Source organism: Medicago truncatula, chromosome 3 (assembly GCF_003473485.1).
Source record: "Medicago truncatula cultivar Jemalong A17 chromosome 3, MtrunA17r5.0-ANR, whole genome shotgun sequence".
Lineage (NCBI taxonomy): Eukaryota > Viridiplantae > Streptophyta > Magnoliopsida > Fabales > Fabaceae > Medicago > Medicago truncatula.
Window position 1 is genome coordinate 33,927,961 of NC_053044.1, and position 23,600 is coordinate 33,951,560.

Sequence of the window (23,600 nt, forward strand, 5' to 3'; positions counted from 1 at the left end):
GTATCAGTTCCAATAAAGTTTTTCATATTAAGGAAATGTTTCTCTAAAAATGTTAAAAAAACGATACAGTCAAAAAAGGAAGAAAAGGTTAAAATAACGTTCTTCTCATTTTGCTACGCACACATGGAAAGCGGTAATAACAACACCACAAAGTGTCAAATCCCACAGAGTTTGTACGATTGCGTGCCACACTATCATACACACATGCAAACCTTCTCTACGTTACACCCTCCAATTACAAACAACCAATTCAACATCCAAATCTCTCCACACCACGTGTCACCATCAGCATGCATCAAAACCAATTGAGTTGATTTGGGGTTTGCTTGCGACTTGAAGTGTGCTATTCTCAAGGTATGTTCAATACTTCAATTGAAGCTCATACATTTAAATGTGGAGAAGTAGAGTGTTCGGGGTTTGAACATCGACCTCAAGGTTCGAACATCAGGCTCTACATAAGCTATGAATTATCCCTACCAGCTGAACTAAGTTCACATAGTCATTTTCTTTTAATTTTTACAATTGATGTGAGTGCGGCTAAATATTTATCATTTGTGGTTGTGTCTATAATGGAGTTTCTCCAATTTTAATAGGTTAATTTGACCTTTTAAAAAATGTTAAGACCATGAAACTAAGAGAAGTTCCAAGTGGTTAATAAATTTGATAAATTGTTTAAAATAATTAGAGTTTGATTCTTATGGGCAAAATATTTATTAACTAGACTTTCCTTACTTTTCGATCGAATTCTTAATTATTAACACTCTTTTTACCTCGTAATCGGATGGTTAAAAAAAGAGTAGAGACCACGAAAAGAATCCAAGACCTCACCACACAAGAACATTCCCCTAGTGTTGTTTGTGAGTGTGTAAAAGTTGTCACACACACTCACACACACAGTGTATAGCTGAACATAGCAGAGAGAAAGTGATTCCATTGTCAAATCCCTAATATTTTCAGAACCTCATCATTTTGTTTTTATGACCTAAACTCTCTTGTAGAGAGCGTTAGGTCATACTTTCTTTTTCCAGATCCATTTTCATTCACCTTCCAATTTTTTCTTAGGTCATAATTTCATCACTCAATTCGGCAAATTCCCATTTCTGCATTTCTCATGCACCTCCTTTCTCTTTCTGTTTCTTAATTTTTCCACTGTTTATTCGGTTTAATTTCAAGATATCAGTGAATTTAATTGATTTTTAGTTTTAACAGTGAATTGTTAATGTATTTGATTTTTTATTTATTTTTAGGATGGATTACGTTAAACTTTTCATTTTGATTTTGATTTTGATTATGATTTTGATTTTGATTATGAACAAAATTGGGGGTTTGATAATTGTTTGATTAGTGGAGAAAACAGAATCTATGTTCAATTTTATTTTATCTGATTTTTTTTTTAAAAAAAATGAGTTGTTTGTTGGTAACTGCTGATTACTGCATGATTAGTGATAATTGTTGATTACTGCGTGATTAGTGAAGAATGTCTCATGTTGACTTATGGGGACTTCATGCATGCTATTAATCTGAAGTTTGAACGGTTTTGGAGATTTTACTTTTTGTGTTTTTTATTGTTAAATTGAATTTGGATGATTTTTTAGGTTGTTTTAAGGTTGTGGGTTTATGTGTCAAGCCTGTTATCTAGTATTCAGTTCCAATCACACATTTAATTTAAGGGAATGTTTTAGTTTCTAATTTTTCAAAGAAATGGAGCAATTGTTCATGAAATTTCTGATCTACTTTGATGTTTTGCCAAGGCTTGGAATAAGACAGTGAAAGGATTTAGGGTCTGTTTCGACAAACAGCTTATAGCACAAGTGCTTATCATGATAAGCAATTATGCATGAGCTTACATAAGCAATTTTAATACCATACTCCCTCCCGTCTTTTTTATAAGAAACAAATGGGTCAACAAAAGTTAATGTATTTGGTCTATATTATGAACCAAATACATCAACTTTAGTTGACCAATTTGTCTCTTGTAAAAAGGACCGGAGGGAGTAAGATAAAATGAAGTTAAATTGCTTTTGTATATGCTATAAGCTGTTTTTATAAACTATATTGGAGAACTTATGAAAATAAGCTGAAAAAAGCTTGTGAAAATTGTCATAAGCTGTTTTCATAAGCTCTACCAAACAGTCTCACCAAATTTATGCCAGTAGATAAGCTCAAATTGGTATAATCTGTGAAGCAACAGAACAAATAGTCAGTACTAAGTGCTAACACTGGATTTGTATTTCAGGTGGTATAAAGGCTAGGAGAAACTACAATGTCTCAGAGCTCTGAGGAGGATACTGATATAAGTGATTCTGAGATAGGTGAGTATGAGGAAAAATGTTATGAAGAACTGAAAAGTGGAAGTCAGAATGTGAAAACCTCGGATGAGAAGTTCACTTGTCCATACTGTCCTAAGAAAAGAAAACGGGATTATTTGTACAACGAACTCCTACAACATGCTTCTGGCGTGGGTCAGAGTAGTTCACAGAAGAGAAAGCCAAGAGAAAAGGCTACTCATTTGGCTTTAGTGAAATATTTGGAAAAGGATCTGATGAATATAGATACTCCATCAAAACCAACTGAAAACTGTGCTGATAACGGTGACACAGACACTTCTATTGATTCTGATGAGCAGTTTGTGTGGCCTTGGATTGGAATTATAGTTAATATTCCCACTAGCAGGGCACAAGATGGGCGTGCTGTTGGGGCGAGTGGTTCCAAGCTTAGGGATGAGTATAGACGCAGGGGTTTCAATCCATATCGAGTCAATCCTCTATGGAATTTTCGAGGTCACTCTGGAACTGCCCTTGTGGAATTCTATAAAAACTGGCCCGGCTTAGATAATGCACTCGCATTTGAAAAAGCATATGCATCAGACCATCACGGGAAAAAGGATTGGTTTGTTAATACAGAGCCAAAGTCGGGTCTTTATGCATGGGTTGCCCGAGCTGATGACTACAAAAAGAACAATATCATTGGTGAATATCTGCGAAAGATGGGCGATATCAAAACCATACCTGAACTTCAGGAAGAAGAAGCTCGAAGGCAGGATAAACTCGTGTCCAATTTGACCAACATTATTCAGGTCAAAAATAAGCACTTACATGAGATAGAAGCAAGATGCACCGAGACTACAGCCAAAATGAATTCTGCCATGACAGAAAAAGATCAGCTCATTCAAGCTTATAATGAAGGTATCTATATTTATTGAGCTCGAGTTACTTTTCAGTAATTTGGATCAGGACTTGTGGTAGTTGTGGGTGTTTAGTTTTTTCGTGCTTCTGATTTGTGTCAAGTTCTAGAAGTCCAGTTATGTAGTGCAATGCAACTTGCAACTGGTGCTTTGGTTACACATACAACTGCCAGTGTGGTGGTTTCTGGACCAATTGGTTGATTCTGAATTTGACAATTAAGGGGGATCTGACAGGTCCGGAAATAGCCACATACTGCTAGGATCATTGCAACGGTTGCACCATAAATAAAGTTTGGCATCGTTCAATTGATTTCTGAAGAATATTATGCTGGAACTTTATTTTACACTTTTAAGAATTGATTATTATTTTTAAATTTTGTGATCTTTTGTAACAACATTGTTTTATGCAATGATTCCTTGTCTTTAGAGATAAAGAAAATACAGTCAAGTGCTAAGGATCACTTCCAAAGGATTTTTAATGATCACGAAAAGCTTAAGTCGCAACTGGAAACTCAGAAAAGTGAGCTTGAGTCGCGGAGAATCACATTGGAAAAGCGTGAAGCACATAATGAAAGTGAAAGAAGAAAGTTGCTAGAAGAGATGGAGGAGGTATAATGTTTTGATTTTTGCTCCATCCCCTCTAGCATACTATGATTGGGATTCCTGTAGAATTTGTATTGAAGAAACACGATTTTTGTTTTAACATATTGATTATTATTAATATGGTTTTTTGTCAAATTATTGTCCATATGATTGATACTTTAGATGTGTTGGTGCTTTCAATTAAGGATTTATCTACCAAGTTTAATCAATTTCCACTTTACTTAGCATGTTTGATGATCATGGAATGATTGGTTGGAAAATCATTTTCAGTTGAATCTATGGATGATTAATTCTGGAAAGAGTCAGAAGACTGGCAATATGATTAAAACTGGTTTCTGTTTGAGTAGTATGTTGTTAAAGGGTGTGAATCCAAAACAAGTTAAGTGTCTGGATTGTTGATGTATTTACTTTAAAAGGGAAGGTATCTCATGATTCAATTCTCAGTGGCTGCAGATAATCTGTCTATCTGTGTTTAACGGTCTGTGTCTCTGATTTTAATCTAGGCAGTCATCCTGTCCCTTGTTGCTTAATCACAAGTGATGTGGAACGGAGGATGGTACCAATATTTAACAGTAATTGTTGGCTCTACTTAAAAAGGCGAACTCCAATGAGCGGTTATATGCTATGCTTTTAATGATATGAAGTTCGGGTAATGAGGGAGAATAAGAGTCTCCAATATAGAGTCGTATGCCAATGATTTCACACTAGGGTTTTATTTTCCTTTACTTTTTTCACCACCATTAAGACTATGCCTGGACTGCCAGGAAGAGCTGGAATGGAAATGGAAATATCCCAGGTTCTATTGTTTGGATTTTTTAAACAGGATGCATTGCAATGGAATTTTATTGAATGCATTTGTTCTGTTCCATCCTGTAAAACACTTTTCCTCTCTCCAATTTGGGGGTATGGGAGTAAAAAGTCTTTTTCTCCTTTCCATTCCACTTGCTATTAGATATTTAAACATAGCCTAAGAATAATATTTCTTAAGAAGCCTATAAACTACAATTTTGACATAATATGTTCTTCCGTGTCTCTGGGATTATTTAAAATAGTAATTTGCTTCAGAAGCTTGCAGAAGGCTTTGTTTAACTCTGCTGGCATTTATTGTCTATGCAGAATGCAACGAGAAATAGCTCTCTTCAGATGGCTTCTCTGGAGCAACAGAAAGCAGATATAAATGTTATGAAACTGGCTGAAGATCAGAAGGTCTGTATTGCTTTTCTTTTAGTTTTGTTGATGATCAAAAGTGTGCTTGTCAGGTTCAGAGTAGCATGGTATTTATGCTAGTTGAATTTCTATTTATACAGAAACAAAAAGAACAGCTCCATGCTAAAATCATTCAGCTTGAAAGACAACTGGATATGAAACAAAAGCTGGAACTGGAGATTCAGCAACTAAAAGGATCACTAAGTGTGTTGAAGCACATAGAAGATGACGAAGATGTAGAAGTTTTGAAGAAGGTAGATGATTTGCATATGGGTTTAAGGGAGAAGGAACAGTCACTTCAAGACTTAGATGCACTGAACCAAACACTAATCATCAAGGAGCGTAAGAGTAACGATGAGCTGCAAGATGCTCGAAAAGAATTGATCAGTGTAAGTACTTTTTTCCAGATACATCTTCGCATTCCAGTTTACTGATTTATCATATCAATTTGGAAGATCATCTGTGCAGAAGAGGCCAGGTTTCCATTTTCCAATTCTTTCATACTTGAATTATTTGGATCATTGACCTAATATTATTTTTTTGTTGATGATTTGACTTGCATGTTTAAAGTATTATATGAAACACATCAGTATATGTGTGTCTGTATATACGTTGCATTTCTCATCCTATATGTGCAAGTTGTCCTTTTGTCAAATATTTATTATTCACTGCTTATTTGTTGCATTGCTTTTATTATGAACTTGATATTTTGAAAGCTCTTGCAATTTTTAAAAGCTTTCTTATACTTTTTACTGTCCAACGTCGCTTGAAATGTTCACTACTTGTTTTTTACATTACTTTTATAATGGACTTGGTGTTGTGAAAAATTCTTGCAATTTTCAAACCTTTTTTATACATTTTACTGTTCAATACTGCTTGAAAGATTTAGTAATAATGCTTTCTCTATCTTGTAGGGCATTAAAGATATAGGAACTCGAGTCCATATTGGTGTGAAGAGAATGGGGGAACTTGATACTGGACCGTTCCTTGAAGCTATGAAGAAAAGATATAATGAGGAGGAAGCTGAAGACAAAGCATCAGAACTATGTTCATTGTGGGAAGAGTATCTAAAAGACCCAGATTGGCATCCATTCAAAGTTGTCATGAATGAAGGGAAAGAAAAGGTAAGTTTATGTTAAACATTTAGTTCTGATAAATTTATCTAGAAATCTACATGCTTCATTGCATATATCACTTTTAATCAATTTTGGTTAATTTTTTTACACGTCTATATTACCTCTTCATGAAGACAGTCAATATTTTTGTTGACTGTACTCTTGATTGGAACTATTTGGCCTTCTGAACCTGTAAATGTAATTCCTTCACTTGTGTATCTAAGTGATTTACTGGTGTCAAAAAAAAGTATGTGCTGTTTGGAAATGTCATAGGGGATTAATAGGAGAATGAATGACCAGACAGCCAAGTGTAAGCGCCAGTAACTGTATTTTTAACTATGGAGTATGCATTCCTTTAGAAGCAACTGCAATTTCTCATTCTGTGTTTGTAAGCCTGGATGGTTTGAACAACATAAAGTAAAATACTCTGCAAAAGTTGCAGATATGATATGTTCAATTATGCAAAATCCCTGTTACTTATGTGTATTACACGGGGAAAGTGCTTGGCAGTAGTAATGCTGATAGAGTATGAGAAAATACCAAAACGAGTGGTAGTGGGAGGAGTAGGAATTAGTGTGTGGGAAACAAGAATAAAAGCTGGAGAGGAAGGGTGGAATATAGAAGAATTGAGGTGGAATATTTGGTAAACAGATCCCTTAAAGGACTTGTTGCATTTTTGTTCACCATGTATTTTTCTCTGTTTTCCAGCATCAGAGAAAGTGAGAATGAGAGATATACCATGTGAATTTTTTTTTTTTACAATATACCATGTAAATTGTAACCCCTTCTTTGATAATGATCAGATTAATATTAATTCAGAAGAGGGAAGTCTGGTTGTGAATACAGTAATACTCATAGCTGATTCCGATTCCCTATAATATCCTGAGATTCTTGATATCACCTTATAGTTAATTGCTCTTTATTCAACTATTTTGGAAGATTCCTACTATCAAAGGTGACTATATTTAGGAAAGTCTGTCTGAAGATCTTAATAATGTGCTTTGGCCACCATTGATGATTAACAAATAACAAGGACAAAAGTGCACCCATTAACTTTCATTTCCCCCCACTGCTTTATGACAGTTTATTTCTAATATATCTATTTTATATGTATAATGGTTTCAGATTCATTTTAATCTACAATTATCCTTCTTTTTATTTGTTTTGTGAAACTCCTAACGATTGCACTTGGTTTTCTGGTTCTACGCATTTTTCATTCCAGGAAATTATTAAAGATGATGATGAAAAGCTGAATGGACTAAGAAAAGAAGTGGGTGAAAAGGCATATAGTGCCGTGGTGGCATCTTTAACGGAGATTAATGAATATAATCCTAGTGGGAGATATGTAACCTCAGAGTTATGGAACTATAAAGCGGGAAGGAGAGCAACTTTGCAAGAAGGAGTGAAGTTTTTGTTGGACTACTGGAAACGCAAGAAGAAAGGAATGTTGTGAAGGTTTGTTTACAACTTTATTACTTTACTTATGTTACTGTAACTTTCTCTTGAGCATTATGAATCGAAGACCAACTTTGAATTTCTTCTCATGAAATTACAAGTGGTTTATGATAACCCCCTTCCATATGATTACTTTTACTAGAATAGGGCGATGATTAGAATGAGAGAGGCCTTAAGTGGGAAATTCCCAATTCCATCGGAAAATCCGAAACCAGTATCTATCAATATCAAAAATAAAATAATAATAATAATATATATATATATATAGGTCAGAAACTGAAGGTGCCGTCACACCCTTTTCACTAAAGGGTTTGGCTTTGGTGTCTCAGATTCTGTCTTCTTCTTTCTCCTCCTCCTCTGTCTTTCCTTTTTCTTACAGTCCCTTTGATGGAATTGGGTTTTTTCCCACAGTGATAGATCTTTCAAATTTTACACTTGATATGAGCCCCTCAACATTCTGAATTTTTTTTGTTTCGAGTATTATCTTGTATTTTCATTATAAAAAAAATTGTTTTGTTTATTGTTGGGAGTTTTTTTTTTTGCACTGGTTTTGTTTTGGATGGAGAAATACCTTTGTTGTTTTGTTGTTGAAGATTTAGTGCGTACAGAAAAGGCTTGATTAGAGCTACTGCATGTTTCTGACGAACATGTTTTCCTTAACCAAAAAGGATCATTTTTTTCAGAAACATTGTGGATCTGTTGAAATTGAGCAGCGGCCAGACAACCGTAGAGATGGAATCCACAGATGTTGAGTTTTATTATCTCTCCATTCTACTAATTCCATCTCATATTTTCTTATATTTAGCTGCTTAATTGTTCATTTTTATGTAGTTTTTAAATTTTAACATACATTTTGGAGATTTTAAATTTTGTGGTTTTGTAATTAGGATGAGATTTAGTAGTATGCACATGGATCTATGTTTGGAATCAATTTGCTGCATTTTCATTTGCTACTGTTTTAATTATCATTTCATGTTTTATTGATGGCAGGAATAGTCATGTTGCATTGTCCGAGAGAATAATTTGTGCATGGCGGCTGGTTAGCATGTATCCATATTTGTAGAGCTGCAAACCGAAGATTAAGGTTGTGCACAAAGCAAGTAATTTATGATCATGTTAAACTGGTTAGTTTCACTAGACAATTAGACTGTCTTGCTGAGACTCAAACTGCTTTTGTAGTGTCTGCCTTTGTATTATCTCTAGCATGGGAGAAGACATGTGTTAAACTTGTATGACTATATTATTTGTTCTTTATTAACATGTTTTTCTTTCTGTTAGTGAGAGATGAGTTTGTTTTGCTTATCCAGGTCTTGATCAAAACTAAGTAGTGTGTGCGCGCTCTTGCAATTCATCTGTTAGCCTTTAAGGCTTCGTGCCAAGAGTATGTGCATAGCTTAATTGACGGTCTGATTGTTGCATATTATAAATAAAGTTCTAAGCAATAATTAGATATATGTCGAATAAAATTTTCTATCAAAACAATTCGTGGCAACAATATTCAACAACAGATGAAACGAATTTTGAAATTTAGGTGCTAATTTTTTTTTGCTGGAAAAAAACAATTTATTTATTTTATTGAAATAGATACCCAATCACAAGATGTCACTAGGAAGCAAAACACATAAACTAACAGTCTGCATAAATTTACAGCTTATACCATTTCTACCCTATCTAAATGAACTGAAGTTCATGGATATAATTGATTACAATTTGAATTTAGCAAATGAAAGAGGGAATGAATGTATGATTTCAAGCTTGCTAAATGCCTCATGTTTTGGAATAGACTCGATTCAGCCTTTGATGATTTGAATTAACCTAACAGATTGCCCAACTCTTAAAAGAGTACTTCTCCAATTTACTGACAGAAAACCAATCCGCAGACCAATTAAGACTTGCAATATGGTACTCTCTCAACTAATTTATTCAGCAAAATAAAGATCTTATTTGGAAACAGATGCAGAAAAAACGTGACCCTGCAAACAACCCCTTCATGAATTTTGACCGTACAAAATCGAATATATGGCAGGAGGAAACCAAATTTGCTCAAATTTCAAGGGGTAAACTTAAATTTGCTCAAATTACAGGGGGTGAAATTCAAAAAAAATATTTTACAAGGGAAAATCGAAAATGACCTATATTACAGGGGGTAAAGCACAATTAACCCTAATTTTAAGTCTGTTCTTAGAAATTCCATCTTTCGCATGCATATGAATTAATTTTTTTTTTTTTATTATTCTTAATTATCTATTTCTCACTTTTTTTATATAAATAAGAGTAGATAAACGAAGTTTTTTTAAATTAATTAATTTATTTTGTGTAAAAAAATTAATTAATTAATTAATCTATCTTTGTTTGACAAAAGAAGCAAGTATTTTTCAACATCTAAAATTCCTAGAAAAATGTGGCGGTCTATATAAAGTGTGGGTCAGTTTCATTATTGACTTGCCTTCAGCTGTTTTGCTGAAGGTGAAAATGGGCGATGATTACAAAGAGAGAAAATGTCTTATGTGGGAAATAATACCCAATTCCATCGCAAATGCTATGTTGGGAAATAAAGAGCAGAATTCTAAGTCAGAATTTGAAGGTGCCGCTATACTCTTTTTACCAAAGGGGTTTTGGCTTTGGCATCTCACATTCTGGCTTCTTCTTTTTCTCTGCTCTTCCTCTCTCTCTTACTGTCCTTTCAAATTGAATTGGGGTTGTTTCTTACAGTGATAGATCTATCAAAATTTACACTTCACATGAGCCCTTCACCCATTGTTACGATGATTTTATCCTTTTGTTTTAAAAATCTGTTTTGGTTAGGGTTCATGTTTCAATTGATGTATTGGATTATTCAAGCATAAAAACCACAATGGTATTTGTTCAATCGAGTTTTATTAGGTTTTTGAAGATCGAATGTTCAATTTTCCTAACATAATCAACTGAGTTGACACAAGTGTCTATAGTTTCCATGTTGCATTAATCGAGCATGAAAACCATATTGACTGGTTTGGTTAGGTTGTGAATCAAACTAATCAACCACTAAAATGGAAATGGAATCCACAAATGCTGAGTTTTTTTGTCTCATCATTTTATTAATTTCATTTCTCATTTTTTTTTTTATTTGTTTCTATCTGCTATTTAAATTCAGTTGCTTTGTGTATTTCTTATTTTGATAGAAAATTTGGGGTTTTTTAATAATAAAACACAGTAGTATGAATATGGTTAAGGTGTATGGAATCAATTTATCGCACTTTCATTTTATTTTTTTTGTTCTCTTTTAATAATTTGATAAAAGTAATGAGCTTTCACTCGTGTATACTAAGGTATGTGGGGATGGTATAAAATTGCATTTTTTTTCGACATAGAATTGCATGTTAAGTATTATTGATCCTTAGTGTGAACTTCGACTAATATGTGCAACTGTGAAAGTGTCGGCTTTAGTTGTGGTGCCCTTCAATTTTTATTATAAGTAAGTTACCATTTGGTGGGACCCCTTCCCGGACCCTGCATATGCGGGAGCTCTAGTGCACCGGGTTGCCCTTTTATATAAGTAAGTTATCGCATATATATTTGCTATTAAAGGTGTAGCAGGTTCAATAATTTCAATGAAGTACTTGATATGAAATGTGAATACAGAGTAAATAAATCTAAAGAGTAAAGTGTACAAACCAAATTCTATACAAAAAAAGTATACATACCAAATACCGTTGATATCATTTTTCAGTATTATAATTTGTGGTTTAAGCCTCAATTAGTTGCTCTTAAAGATGAGTCTCTAGAAAGAATAAGGAGTCATTGAATTGTGATACCTTTATATGTCTCGGATTTTGTTTTTTAGGCCAATTATGTTTTTGCTTGTCACTCCTATGTAGTAACTATGGTTACAATAGAAGAATAGTTTGCTCATTGCTTTCAGCTGTTTTGCTGAGGGTGAAAAGAAAGGGGCGATGATAATAATGAGAGGTTCCTTTAGTGGGAGAATAATATCCATTTCGATCGGAAAATTAGAACCCAACTTCTATTAGTTAGGATTCGCTCCATATATCAATATCTACAAAGAAGGTCTGAACTTGAAGGTGCCGTCACACGTTTGTCACCTTTGGTATATCAGATTCTGTCTGTCTTCTTTCTCCTTTTCTTCCTCTTTCTCTTGTTGTCCCTTAAAATGGATTCAGGTTTTTTTCCAGTGACTGATCTTTCAAAATTTACTTTTGGCATGAGCCCCTCAAACTTCTGATTTTCTATTGTTATGGTTATTTTAACTTATTTCTTTGAAAAATTTGTTTTGTTCATAGTTGTAATTTCTTTTTCCTGCACTGAATTTGTTGTGGACAAGGAAACATTTTGTTGTCTTCTTGTTGAAGATTTTGTGCCTACAGAAAAAGCTTGATTATAGCTACTGCTTGTTTCTGTGTTTCAGAAACTTTGTGTGTTTCTTGTAAGTGGGCAGCGGCCAGACAACCGTAGAGATGGAATCCACAGAGTGGTGAGGTTTTTTGTCTCACACTTCTACTAATTCCATCTCACATTTTATGTAGTTTAGTTGTTCATTTAGATGTAAATTAATAATTTTGTTCATTTAGTTTAATTGATGTATTTTTCTCTGTTTTCCAGCATCAGAGAAAGTGAAAATGAGAGATATACCATTTGAATGTATATAAATGCTTAGGACAGATGAAACCCTAGGAAAAATGTGGTGGTCTATATAAAGTGTGGGTCAGTTTCACTGTTCTTTACCTTCAGCTGTTTTGCTGAAGGTGAAATGGGCGATGATTACAAAGAGAGAAGATGTCTTATGTAGGAAATAATACCCAATTCCATCCATCGCAAATGCTATGTTGGGAAATAAAGAGCAATTTTCTAAGTCAGAAGTTGAAGGTGCCGCTATACCCTTTTCACCAAAGGGCTTTTGGCTTTGGCATCTCAGATTCTGTCTTCTTCTTTTTCTCCTCTTCCTCTTTCTCTTACTGTCCCTTCAAATTGAATTGGTTTTTTTTTTCTTCCTACAGTGATAGATCTGTCAAAATTTACACTTCATATGAGCCCTTTACATTCTTATTTTGCATTCTTATTATGATTTTAGCTTATTTGGTTTGTAGTTTTTGTTTTTTCTGCACAGTTCCTGTTTGGATGGAAACCTTTTTTTATTTATTTTTGCTGGTGCTTGTTTCAATTTTCCCAACCTAGTCAAAATGGGTTTGATACTGTGATTTTCATGTCTGATTAATAGATATTCCCTCCGTCCCATATTATAAGCAAAAAAAAAAATGACACTTATAAGAAAACTAAAACATAGTAGTTTGCAACATAGTTTCTTGTGTTATCCTTGAAATAAGTTTTATAGAAAGATGTAAAAACAATTTTATTGGTTATTGGTTATTGAGAAAATGAAAGAGAGAGCAAATTGAATGCACTTTGCATTTAATTTTCCTTTGGAAAAGATAATTTTTTGAAACAACATAATTAAATATGCTAAAAGTTGGTTTTTTTTTGCTTATAATTTGGGACAAAGAAAATGGGTTTTTTTCCTTATAATTTGGGATGGAAGGAGTATATTACATTAATCGGGAATGAAAATCACAAGTCAAAGCCAGATTAATTATGTCGTTGGAAATTGAATAGAAAGACCCGCCAAAATGTTTTTATTTTTATTTTTTAATTTATTTTGTAATATTCTGTGCGGAAAAGGAAAGTTGCTTTTTTCAGTTTTTCCCAACCTAATCAAACTGGATTTGACATTATTGTTTGTGGTTTTCATATCTGATTAATTGACATATTGGATTAATCGAGCATGAAAACCATAAGCAGTATGTCTGCACATGTCTGCACTCGCTTTAGTTAGGTTGTTGAAGATGAAATTGAACCAATGAATTACTAAAATGTTTTTGTGGGTTTCGTTGTAATTGGACAGCAGAAGCTAGACAACCATAGAGATGGAATCCACAAATGCTGAGTTTTTTTTGTTTCATCATTCTACTAATTCCATCTCACATTTTCTTATTTGTTTGTATCTGCTGTTTAAATTTAGTTGTTTTGTTTATTTCTTATTTTGATAGAAAATTTGGGGTTTTATAACAAGGAAGAAGACATTAAGTAGTGTGCATATGGATGCAGTGCATGGAATCAATTTGTTGCATTTGCACTTTTTTTGTTCTATTTAAATAATTTGATAATAGTTATGAGCTTTCACACTTGAGATATGTGGGGACAATAGACAATTGCATGTTTTTTAGACATAGAATTTTCATGTTAAGTATTGATCCTTAGAATTTGGTAAGACTTGATGACATTGATGAGCCATTACAGTGTGAACTTGTGGAAGTGTCAGCTTCAAAAATGTTTACCTAATTTCTTGCAAGTGGAATGCATGCACCATCTCATACATTTACCTTTTTGTTTACATTCGTTGAATCAGTAAATGGGCGAAATGGGCGATGATTACTAAGAGATAAGATGTCTTATGTGGGAAACAATACCCAATTCCATCCATTGCATTTCACAAATGGTATGTGGGAAATAAAAACCAATTTTCTAGATAAGAAGTTTGATACCTTTATTTGTCTTGGATTTTGTTTTTGGACCCAATTATATTTTCATATAATGTTTTTTCTTGTCACCCGAATGCAGCAACTATGGTTACAGTACAAAAATAGTTTGTTGTGCAGAATTTGAATCATGTCTCTTCTATTCAATCATCATAACCAATGTATTATTTTCAGATAATTTATTGCTTTCAGCTGTTTTGCTGAAGGTATAAACAATCTAATTACCTTTTGATTCTGATTCCATGTGGATAGTTTATTATCCAGGTTCGTTACAGTAACTCTTTCACTAACTTTTATATAAGGCTATCATTAATATCGATCCTTTCACTTTAGCATCTAACATTCATTGGTGTTGACGAAAGTATGTTAATAAATGTTGGTAGTTAGTTTGTTAGGATATGGAGGAAATGTTTGTAGCTAGGATTGAACCCTAGACCTGGCTCGTAATACTAACCAGCCAACTGCAAATAAGAGCCAACATGTTGATATTTTGAACTTTGGATTGAACAATATAAAGTAAAATACCAGCTAAAATGTTTGGATTTACCATGTTTATAAATGAAAATTCCTTGTTTTTAAAGTGCAATATACTGCAAGGAAGGCAACGGGCGGTAGTCATATCGATAGAGCATAATGCTATTGATATGTGGACTTTTGCTTTTAATAGTAACCGGTGGGAGTATAGAATAATTGAGGTGTGAGATTAGACTAGATCTATAAAATAATAGACTATGTTTGGAACCTGTGACTATGAATGGTGACTTTATCTATGAAATTCAATTTTGGCGATCTCAATAATCCGCCAGTGATGAGAAAATAGTGCATTGTTAACCGCTAATTACCCCTAAAATATATACTTTCGGACTGACGATTTTTCATCTAGCAGTGTTATCTTTCTTAACAATTGTTATAAATTTATTTTAAGCTTTTTTATTTTGTTGAAACTCCTAATGTTTACACTTGTGTCTGGTTTCATGCAACTTTTTTATTTTAGAACGTTATCAACGAACAAGATGAAAAACTGAATGAGCTGAAAGAAAGCATTGGTGAAGCCGCATATGATGCCGTGGCGATAGCTTTGAAAGAGATGAATGAATATAATCCTAGTGGTGGATGTCTAATCTCAGAACTATGGAACCACAAAGAGGAAAGGAGAGCAACATTGCAAGAAGGAATACAGTTTCTCGCCAACAACCCGTCAAATAAACGCAAGAGGGGATCAGTTCTGGAAAGGGTGATTGATGTTGATGACAGGGAAGAAGCATAGGGCATAGCTAGAGAGACACTTTTTGCATCTCAACTTAGTAGCATGCTTTCATGTTTGGTGAGTTGTTAGTCCAGCATTTTGGTCAGCTAAAATAATCAGTTTCACTAGACAATTGGTACTAATCTAGATGAAAATCAAACTGCATTATTAATTATCTCTCTAGCATGGAAGAAGACATGTTGAACTTGGCAGCATATTATTATGAAGTTGTTTATTTATACTCTATTTTGGTTTCTTTCTTTTAGTTCGTGATATGACCAAGTTGATTGTTTGTTGTGGGTCTATATCGGCCATCGCTTCCTGCTAAGAATATGATCCTTGCCAATTTGTGTTTTGGAAATTTGCTATCAATGTTGCTCTTTTGGCAAGTTGTTACTATTATTTTTTTCACCCTAGTTGTTTCTCATGCGCTATATATATATATATATATTTTTTTTTTCAAAATATAATTTGTTCGAATTCTATAATACATTTTATAACCATTTTTAGATTATATAATATGAATCTTTGTATTGCTATTGTAAGAATCACCGTGATGTATATTACATAATGAAAAATGATAAGAAAATAAAATCTATGTAAATAGACAAAAAAATAAAGAGACAAATATGATACAATTTTCATTTTATTAATATATAAATATTTTCGTAACACAGTTAAATTAATTGAAGCTTATTCCACTAAATTGTTGCACCTAAAGTTAATTTATTAAACACTTAATGCTAAACATGTGGTGTAAGAAGATGGAGGGGGAAGAAGGCCAGGGTAAGATGTGTTTTCTCTCTAGAGTGATTGAGACTTTGATGATCAACCTTACACTCAGACAGATCAACCGTACCCAAATAATAATACCAACCTACATGATGGTATCATATCCTTTGATCATTCATACAATCCCTAAAATACTATAGTAATTTTTTTGTATGAGAGAGAGAGAGAGAGAGATTTTATTATCTATAATTAATTTATATTTTGTAAATATTGACCGAGACTAATTGAACATCCTTATCCGCTAACATTTGCTTTTATATATTACATGTATTTTAAAACAGAGTGACTATCTACCTTGTGGTAATCACTTGGAAAATGGGGATTCACTTGCTTTGGTAAAGACTTTTATATGAGTTCTCATTTCCCTTGAAAATAACTTGCGTGCGGACTATTGGCATTACATATTAAGATGTTGATGTCAAGTCGCCAATCTTTATATGTCTATAATGTTTATTTATTTTATTTTTCAGCTTATTTTTTATGAAGTTAAATCACGAGTTATTGTAGTAGTAGTCGATCCTTGTACAGAATAATAGATAAGCATATATGGAAGTTTTTTCTTTTCAGAGGGGGGAGGGACCATATAGAAGTCGTTAACAATCACATCAGCTTGTGTAACGTGGTGGGAATGGTTATTAAATTAACCTCGTGTCCCTCGCTTTTGAATTTAATAAGACAATTTCAGGATCCATTACTTTGTTTATAAATTGCATGCATGCAAGAAATGAAGAAATGCAATACAAAGTTGAGTTCATAATTTACAAACAAAATATATATTGTATCCGGTTCTTTCATTTGATCAACCAATGTCTAATGTTAAGCTAGCTTCTTTTGCTGTCCTCTTGCTTGCTGCATTCTGTATGTATTTCAATTATCTTTCTTACCAATATATACCATGCATACATTTCTATTTATATTTTCGAAATTATGAGAAATTAATCAGAATCTACTCTCAAATATAGCGTACTCTCATCTAATTTTAAACTTTGAAGCCACTGTTAGCGCAGCTATACTGTTAACGAAGCTATAGCTTGATGAACAAGCTTAGGGTTTTTCTAGGGTTTTGAATTTGTTGAATTAGAGAGAATGAGAAGAATAGGTGAATGAAGAGAATGGAAGTATTGAAGTTGTAAATTCCTTGATATGTGAAAATACACATGAAAGTAGCTTATAAACATGATTATGCTAGGTTGCTTGAAGTACAAGTCTTATAACAAACCCTAACAACCTTAAGCTAATATCTAGTAAATTTGTAACAAACTAAAGATTTCTAATGTAATTAACCAAACAAGCTTGATTAGATCACTAGCAAACTTGAATTATCAACTAACAGCCACGTCATATGTGGAAATTATATGCTTTCCCCTGTCCTTGGCCAAAAATCTCAATTACCCACAAAATTTAAGTGAAGGAAAATATGAAATCATTTTCCACAAAATTTAGCGCGCGAAGTGATAAATTTCAGTATTTTCCTCTCTAAAATTGGTCGCTAATTTTATTATTATAATAATGGTATATGTATGTTGTTCAAACTTTAATTAGCTTTGTTCTTTACAGTAATGTTTCCGATGAAGAAAGTAGAAGCAAAAGAATGTAGAGGTGATTGCGGTACCTTTTTAGGACTCTGTGCTAGCGGTTGTAAATGCGTAACCCATGATTATGTGTACGGTTGTTATGTGGGTACATGCGAAAATCCCAATTTGGTAAGTGGGAATTTTCAGAGGAAGGTTGAGGAACCTAAGTTATGTTGGTCTCATGATGAATGCACAAAAAAGGGTAGTGGGAATTATTGTGCTCGTTTTCTCAATTATGATACTCCCTCCGTCCCTGAATAAGTGACCTATTTGTAAAAAAAAATTGTCCCTAAATACTTGACCTTCTCAAATTTTAAAGCAAAATTTGACAATTTTACCCCTTATAATTGCTTGTATGGTCTCCATGTAAAAAAAGTGTGTCAGCTCCATTGAGTGCCAAGCATGCTTACTACTTCACGTAATTAAGCATTGTCTAGCATGGAAAATTGGCCAATAACTGTGAACTGCAAAACGGCTAAGGAAATAGACAGTCACACAACATAGAAATAAATACTCATCCCATCCATAACAACAATTTGCAAAAAATACCCATCCCACAAATTAAGAACTACTTATGTCAACTCAACCAGAGATAGATAATGCTGGAATTGAAGATCATGAAAACTTTGGAGAAGAAAGAGTGGAAGATTCTTTGAAATTGGACATGGACATTGAACAAGATAATGAAGATTTGGAAGAAGAGTTTGTAAAAGACTCATTAGATTTGGAGAGTGATATTGAAGAAGACAATGAAAACTTGGAAGAAGAGATAGTAGAAGATTCATTAGATATGGATAACAATATTGAAGAAGATAATGAAGGTTTTGAAGAAGAGATAGTGGAAGACTCTTTAGAGAGAGAGATTGAAGAAGATATTGAAGACTTTGCAGACAATAATAGAGTTGTATTGGATATAGATTTAAATTTGCCTGCACATCATGATTTTGATTTGAATGAGTTGCCTATTGAAGAAGATGAAGGTTTAGAAGAAGAAGAGATGCATGAGGAAGAAGTTTTTCATATTGAAGAAAATGAAGGTTTAGAAGAAGGAGAGTTGCATGAGGAAGAAGTTGAACATATTGAAGAAAATGAAGATCCTGAAATCAAAGAAGAAGTGAAGAATATGTTACAAAATACGATTTGACTTCACCGCTGAAAATGCTTCAAAAGATTTCTCCACCGCTTTCACAAGTTCATCAACCGAATTAGGAGACTCTTTATGTTGTAAGGATCGGATAGCACTAAAATATTCAAGATCTAAAATATTTAAATCTGGAGAATTTGCCGGTTGACACATTAAACGAATGTCAAATCCACTTTGCAATGCGGCTCGGCGAAAATCCTCATCATCACAATCAATATGTGTTCTTGCATTGTCTTGTTGAATGAATATTGGAGACCCTATATCCTCTCTTGGCCATTTTTCCATGATGGCAGGTAAAACTTGTTCAATCAAGCATGACTTTATCACTTGTTTTGTAACCGAAGTTATTGGTTTAGTTTCTAGTGTCCCCGCTGCTCTATTAATGCTATTCCTTTTAGCCGGCACTTGTGTGACAAGCGGAAATACACCAATTTTCCCGGAAAATGTTTCATTCCCATTTGCATCAAACCTTGGACGAGCTATAGCAACTAAGAACGTGACCTTTTCAATAAAACTCTTGCTTTTACATGTGCGCATGGGCTCTTCTTCATCGTGTACTAAATGATAATTCTCGCACTTTTTCGTCATATAAAACCACTTCTCATCGATATAAATGATGTTATGCATCCCTGAAAAAATTGGATCATGTGGTAAGCTAACACCATCAAACATTGATAAACAAAATTGCAATCTAGCTCTTTTGTTTTCTTCTTTTTACAAAGGCTTTATAGCATTTGAATGCCTTCGAATGAGTCCCAACCTTAGATACCTATGCAAAGTGCTCTTACCAATATTCAATGCACAAGCAATAGATTGAATAGTTGTTCTTTGACGTAAAGGAAGCTCACGGATTTTATTCAAATCAAGTTCAATTTTCTCACGACCACATATTTTGGCCTTTTTATGTGACACATTGACATGCACACCACTATTTTTTCCTTGCCTCCAAATACGTTGAACAGTACTTCTTGAAACTGAAAATTTAGATCCCACCGATTCAAGTGCCCCTCTCATGAGTTTTCCTTCAATACTCTTACCCAAAAGAGCATTATATACTGCCATTCTATCTACATTACACAAATTTTTCTTCCCTGTTGATGCTTGTGTTGATTGCAAATTTGTCACTTCGTTAACAATATTTTCGCATGTAAATAATAAAATATTCATAGTTCAAAAACTATAGCAATAGATCTAATAGTAAATTATTCAAATAGATTGTTCAAAAACTATAGCAATAGATCTAATAGTGCATGCCAAAATGAAATTGTGATTAAGGAAAAATGTATACATATACCAAAAGGAAATTGTGATTGAGGCAGTGGATCATCTGAGAATATATATAAACATTAGTGGTAAAATAAATAAATGTATAGTGTAAAAAATAAATACTCCTATGAGAATATATCGTACTACGTAAGATAAAAAATTGCAAGTGATTGTAGCAACACTTGAATTTGAATTTATACAAATAATCTACACATACCATTATTTGAATTTGATTGTAGCAACACTTCCTATTTGTGTACCATCTTCCATAAATAGCTCATCATTCAAGTCAAAAGAAAAATGACTTGGTGAAGAAAATTGAATTGTTGAAGTAGAAGGACATTGATTGAAACTAATGTCTAATTCTTCAACACTAGCATTCAAATCGGGTATGTGGTATTCTTTTTCATCTTGGTTGTCTTCATAAAAATTGATAATATTTTCATTTAAATTTATTTCTCTCAAAGACATTTTCTAAAATGTTTTGCACATATGATATGTTTATCACCACTATTGCAAGTTTTTATAGAGTAAAGTTGGTGGGAAATTTAAAATAAGATTGAAATTTTGATTAATGTTTTGGTGGGAAATTTAAACTAAAAATGAAATTTTGGTTAAGCATTTTGAGAGTGCATTAGTGGTTAAAGTAAAGCAATCAAACTTTGGCTAAGGATTTAGATTGGTGCATTAAAGGTTGGTTTACACTACAACTAAGCCAATCAGAATTTGGTTTATTGCTACAAGTTTCGTGGCATAGGCATATTGGTATCTAACAGCTACGTAGCTTTGCCATGTAGAGCAAAGTTTATTCATTGGTTGCAGTAAAAGTTTGTAGTGGAACAATTAAAGTAATTATTATTTAAAAGTGAAGGTTTAAAAATAATAATAAGGGCAATTCAGTAAAAATATCACTCTATTTCTTTCATCTTTATACTTTTCTTAATCTGTGTGAAATGGTCAAGTAGATCACTTATTCGGGACGGATGGAGTATCAAATATGGCTTCTGTTTTGCCTCTGTCTCTGAAGCACAAGACGCATACAAGATGGCCTCTACCTATAAGTTCAAGAAAGACTTCTTGAAGATGTCTCTTCCCGCTTAATATTGATATGTCAAAAAAAGCCTACGATGCTAGATATATATTATGCATCTATGTACTACTTTAAATAAATAGGCTTCTTAATTTCCATCCAAATTTCAATAATGATGTATGAGCATGGTTTTGCCTTTCATCAGCATGTCTTATGCTTTTGTTAGACCTAAAAGAGAGTAGCTTTATTTGGTCTTCCTTATGGTTGAAATTTATGTGTTCTTCTGTTTCCAAATTATCCATACACAAAAAACCACATGACATGCAAAATAGAACTCCACACTTTAAAAACGTTGTGTTGTTTTCTTAACTAACAATGGCCACTACTCTTCCTTTCAAAGAGATACTTCTAATGTTTTTTGTCATTCAAATTGCTTGAATTTTTTAGACAATCTAAGGTGTTTCTTTGCCCAATTTGATAACATACGAGAAATGAGCAGTTTATATGAAAAAATGTTCATGTCTCTATGAAAGTCTACCATCACTTAAATTACACATTAAAATATAGACTAGGAACTGATCGAACATCTGACGTAAAATAAAGGAAATGTTTTCTAAGTTTTTACGTATGAAAGTCTTTTTTCTTTTACCATATCATTTAATTATCCACTATAAAACAAATCAAATTAATTTTTTTGTAATAAAACAAAACGCTTGTTAATAAGTGTCCCGAAACACTCTTTAAAGATATCATTCCTTAAAAAATCAAATACTTCAATTTTTAATATATAAAATATATCAATTTTCATAAAAACTTGCTTTTTAAGATCCTTTAAAAGTGTTGGGATCCTCTCCATTTTTCAAAAGAAATGAAAATGTCAATTAATATGGAAGGTGAACATGCTTTTATTTAAGAGAAATGTTAACGAGTGTCTCTGGAGCACTCTTTAATACCTTTTAATAGTAATTTTTTTTTTGAAATTTTTTGTAATCAATGCATTAAAAATTGAAATGTTTGACTTTTTTATAGAATAATTTCTTCTTTTGGAATGCTTAACGAGTGCCCCGAACACTCGTTAACAAGACCCTTTATTTAATTATGACGTGTGGCGTTAAAATATTTTGTTCCCATAAAAGAACGTAAGATATTCTCATAATGATAATGGTCTATACCACTCTTAGACCTGAAACCACTATGATCCCTAGATGTGGACTCAAGTGTTTTATTGACATTCAAACGTTGTCTGTAAAAGGATAATCATAACGTGGTTAATGGATACTTGACGAATCATGGTGAGAGACATGAGTGTCCTAGATGAGATTTGTCCCTCCTCAAAAGAGAAGATATATCTTTATTCTTTAGGCCTCTTGATGAAACATACGGTAAAATTGCATGGTCATGCCCGAACTAAGTCAAAATATGAGATATTATATTTATTCGTTATTCAGTATATTTCGGGATAAAAAATATAAATATTGATCTATATAATCCATAGTTTTGAAAATCAGACCGGACCGGCCGGTTGAACCGGTCCGACCAGGAACCGGTTCGAGTTGATAAACGGATCAGTCATGTAATTGAATTAATTAAGCCAAAAAAAGGCAGCACTAGGTGTTGAACCCACGTCCCGCAGCTTGCAAGGCAATCACTTATCCACTCCAACATGATCCTCTTTTGTTTTAAAATTACTTCTTATTATTTATATATAATAACTAAACAGTGTTTTTTAGGACTCTATTTTTTTTAAGTAACCAAGCACACTCTTATCATTTAAATATTATTGTCCGACATCTCAAATATTTTAATAAATATTTTTTTTACAATATTTTTTTTGAAAGAATTTTTTTATTTTACTATATTTATTTGAATATGTATTACTCTCTTCGTCCATATATTTAAACACCCATTTGATTTTATTTTTGTCCTTAAATGTAAACCTTTTTTAAATTACAACACTCATTAATTATTTTAGTTTCTAAAGTGACCGAGTCACCGATTCAATCCGAGTTAATCCGGTTAAATAACTATATAAATTTAATCTAAGGACCGAGTTATCTAACCGAGTCATCCGAGTGGTTCCGATTCAGTCATGCGGTTCGACCAATGACTCAGTGGTTCGACCATTGACCCATTGACCCAGTACCCCCGCCGAGTCGATGACCGAGCCGAATTTTAAAACTATGATATAATCTATGCCTCCCGAAATATCTATGGATTAATTTATCGACTATCTACCGTTTTTACCAAATAACCTAAACAGTACACTTTTTATGATTCACTCGACCAAAAACTCAAAGGTCTCGTGTTGCTTGTGGCCTTGATATTTTGGGAGGAGCGAAATTAATTAAGGATGCTTTTGTAGCCAATGCATGTTCAATACTCATTACTTACATTAGTTACAAGTAACTAGTAAAAAGGAAAAGGAAAAGGAAACGACACATTATACACACAATAC

General features: G+C 33.1%; 2 protein-coding genes, 1 long non-coding RNA gene, 1 other non-coding gene and 1 pseudogene across 6 annotated transcripts; all 5 read left to right on the forward strand.

Moving 5' to 3' along the window:
- The first annotated feature begins 892 nt into the window (after positions 1-892).
- LOC25489298 (protein INVOLVED IN DE NOVO 2) lies at positions 893-8,846 on the forward strand. 2 transcript variants are annotated; one of them, XM_024779426.2, is made up of 8 exons: positions 893-1,062; positions 2,237-3,185; positions 3,612-3,793; positions 4,904-4,993; positions 5,095-5,382; positions 5,908-6,117; positions 7,331-7,563; positions 8,247-8,449. In XM_024779426.2, exons 2-7 carry the CDS (start codon positions 2,264-2,266, stop codon positions 7,559-7,561), a joined length of 1,923 nt encoding a protein of 640 aa, XP_024635194.1. In that variant the 5' UTR covers positions 893-1,062; positions 2,237-2,263; the 3' UTR covers positions 7,562-7,563; positions 8,247-8,449. The 2 variants fall into 2 exon arrangements, with proteins under 2 accessions (XP_024635194.1, XP_024635193.1); XM_024779425.2 differs by lacking the exon at positions 8,247-8,449 and adding an exon at positions 8,554-8,846 and having other exon boundaries at positions 894-1,062.
- Positions 8,192-8,356, forward strand: LOC112420578 (small nucleolar RNA snoR143). The gene has a single exon (XR_003010759.1). It is a non-coding gene; the product is annotated as a small nucleolar RNA snoR143 (small nucleolar RNA).
- Positions 8,847-9,993: 1,147 nt separating the features above from the next.
- On the forward strand, positions 9,994-15,585 carry LOC25489299 (uncharacterized). 2 transcript variants are annotated; one of them, XR_005645170.1, is made up of 2 exons: positions 9,994-12,034; positions 12,163-15,585. It is a non-coding gene; the product is annotated as an uncharacterized lncRNA (long non-coding RNA). The 2 variants fall into 2 exon arrangements; XR_003010420.2 differs by having other exon boundaries at positions 13,964-15,585.
- On the forward strand, positions 11,925-12,079 carry LOC112420582 (uncharacterized; annotated as a pseudogene).
- Positions 15,586-16,851: 1,266 nt separating the features above from the next.
- LOC25489301 (albumin-1) lies at positions 16,852-21,439 on the forward strand. Its single transcript, XM_013605216.3, has 4 exons — positions 16,852-16,989; positions 17,689-17,940; positions 19,189-19,192; positions 21,105-21,439. Exons 1-4 carry the CDS (start codon positions 16,938-16,940, stop codon positions 21,214-21,216), a joined length of 420 nt encoding a protein of 139 aa, XP_013460670.2. The 5' UTR covers positions 16,852-16,937; the 3' UTR covers positions 21,217-21,439.
- Positions 21,440-23,600: the final 2,161 nt, after the last annotated feature.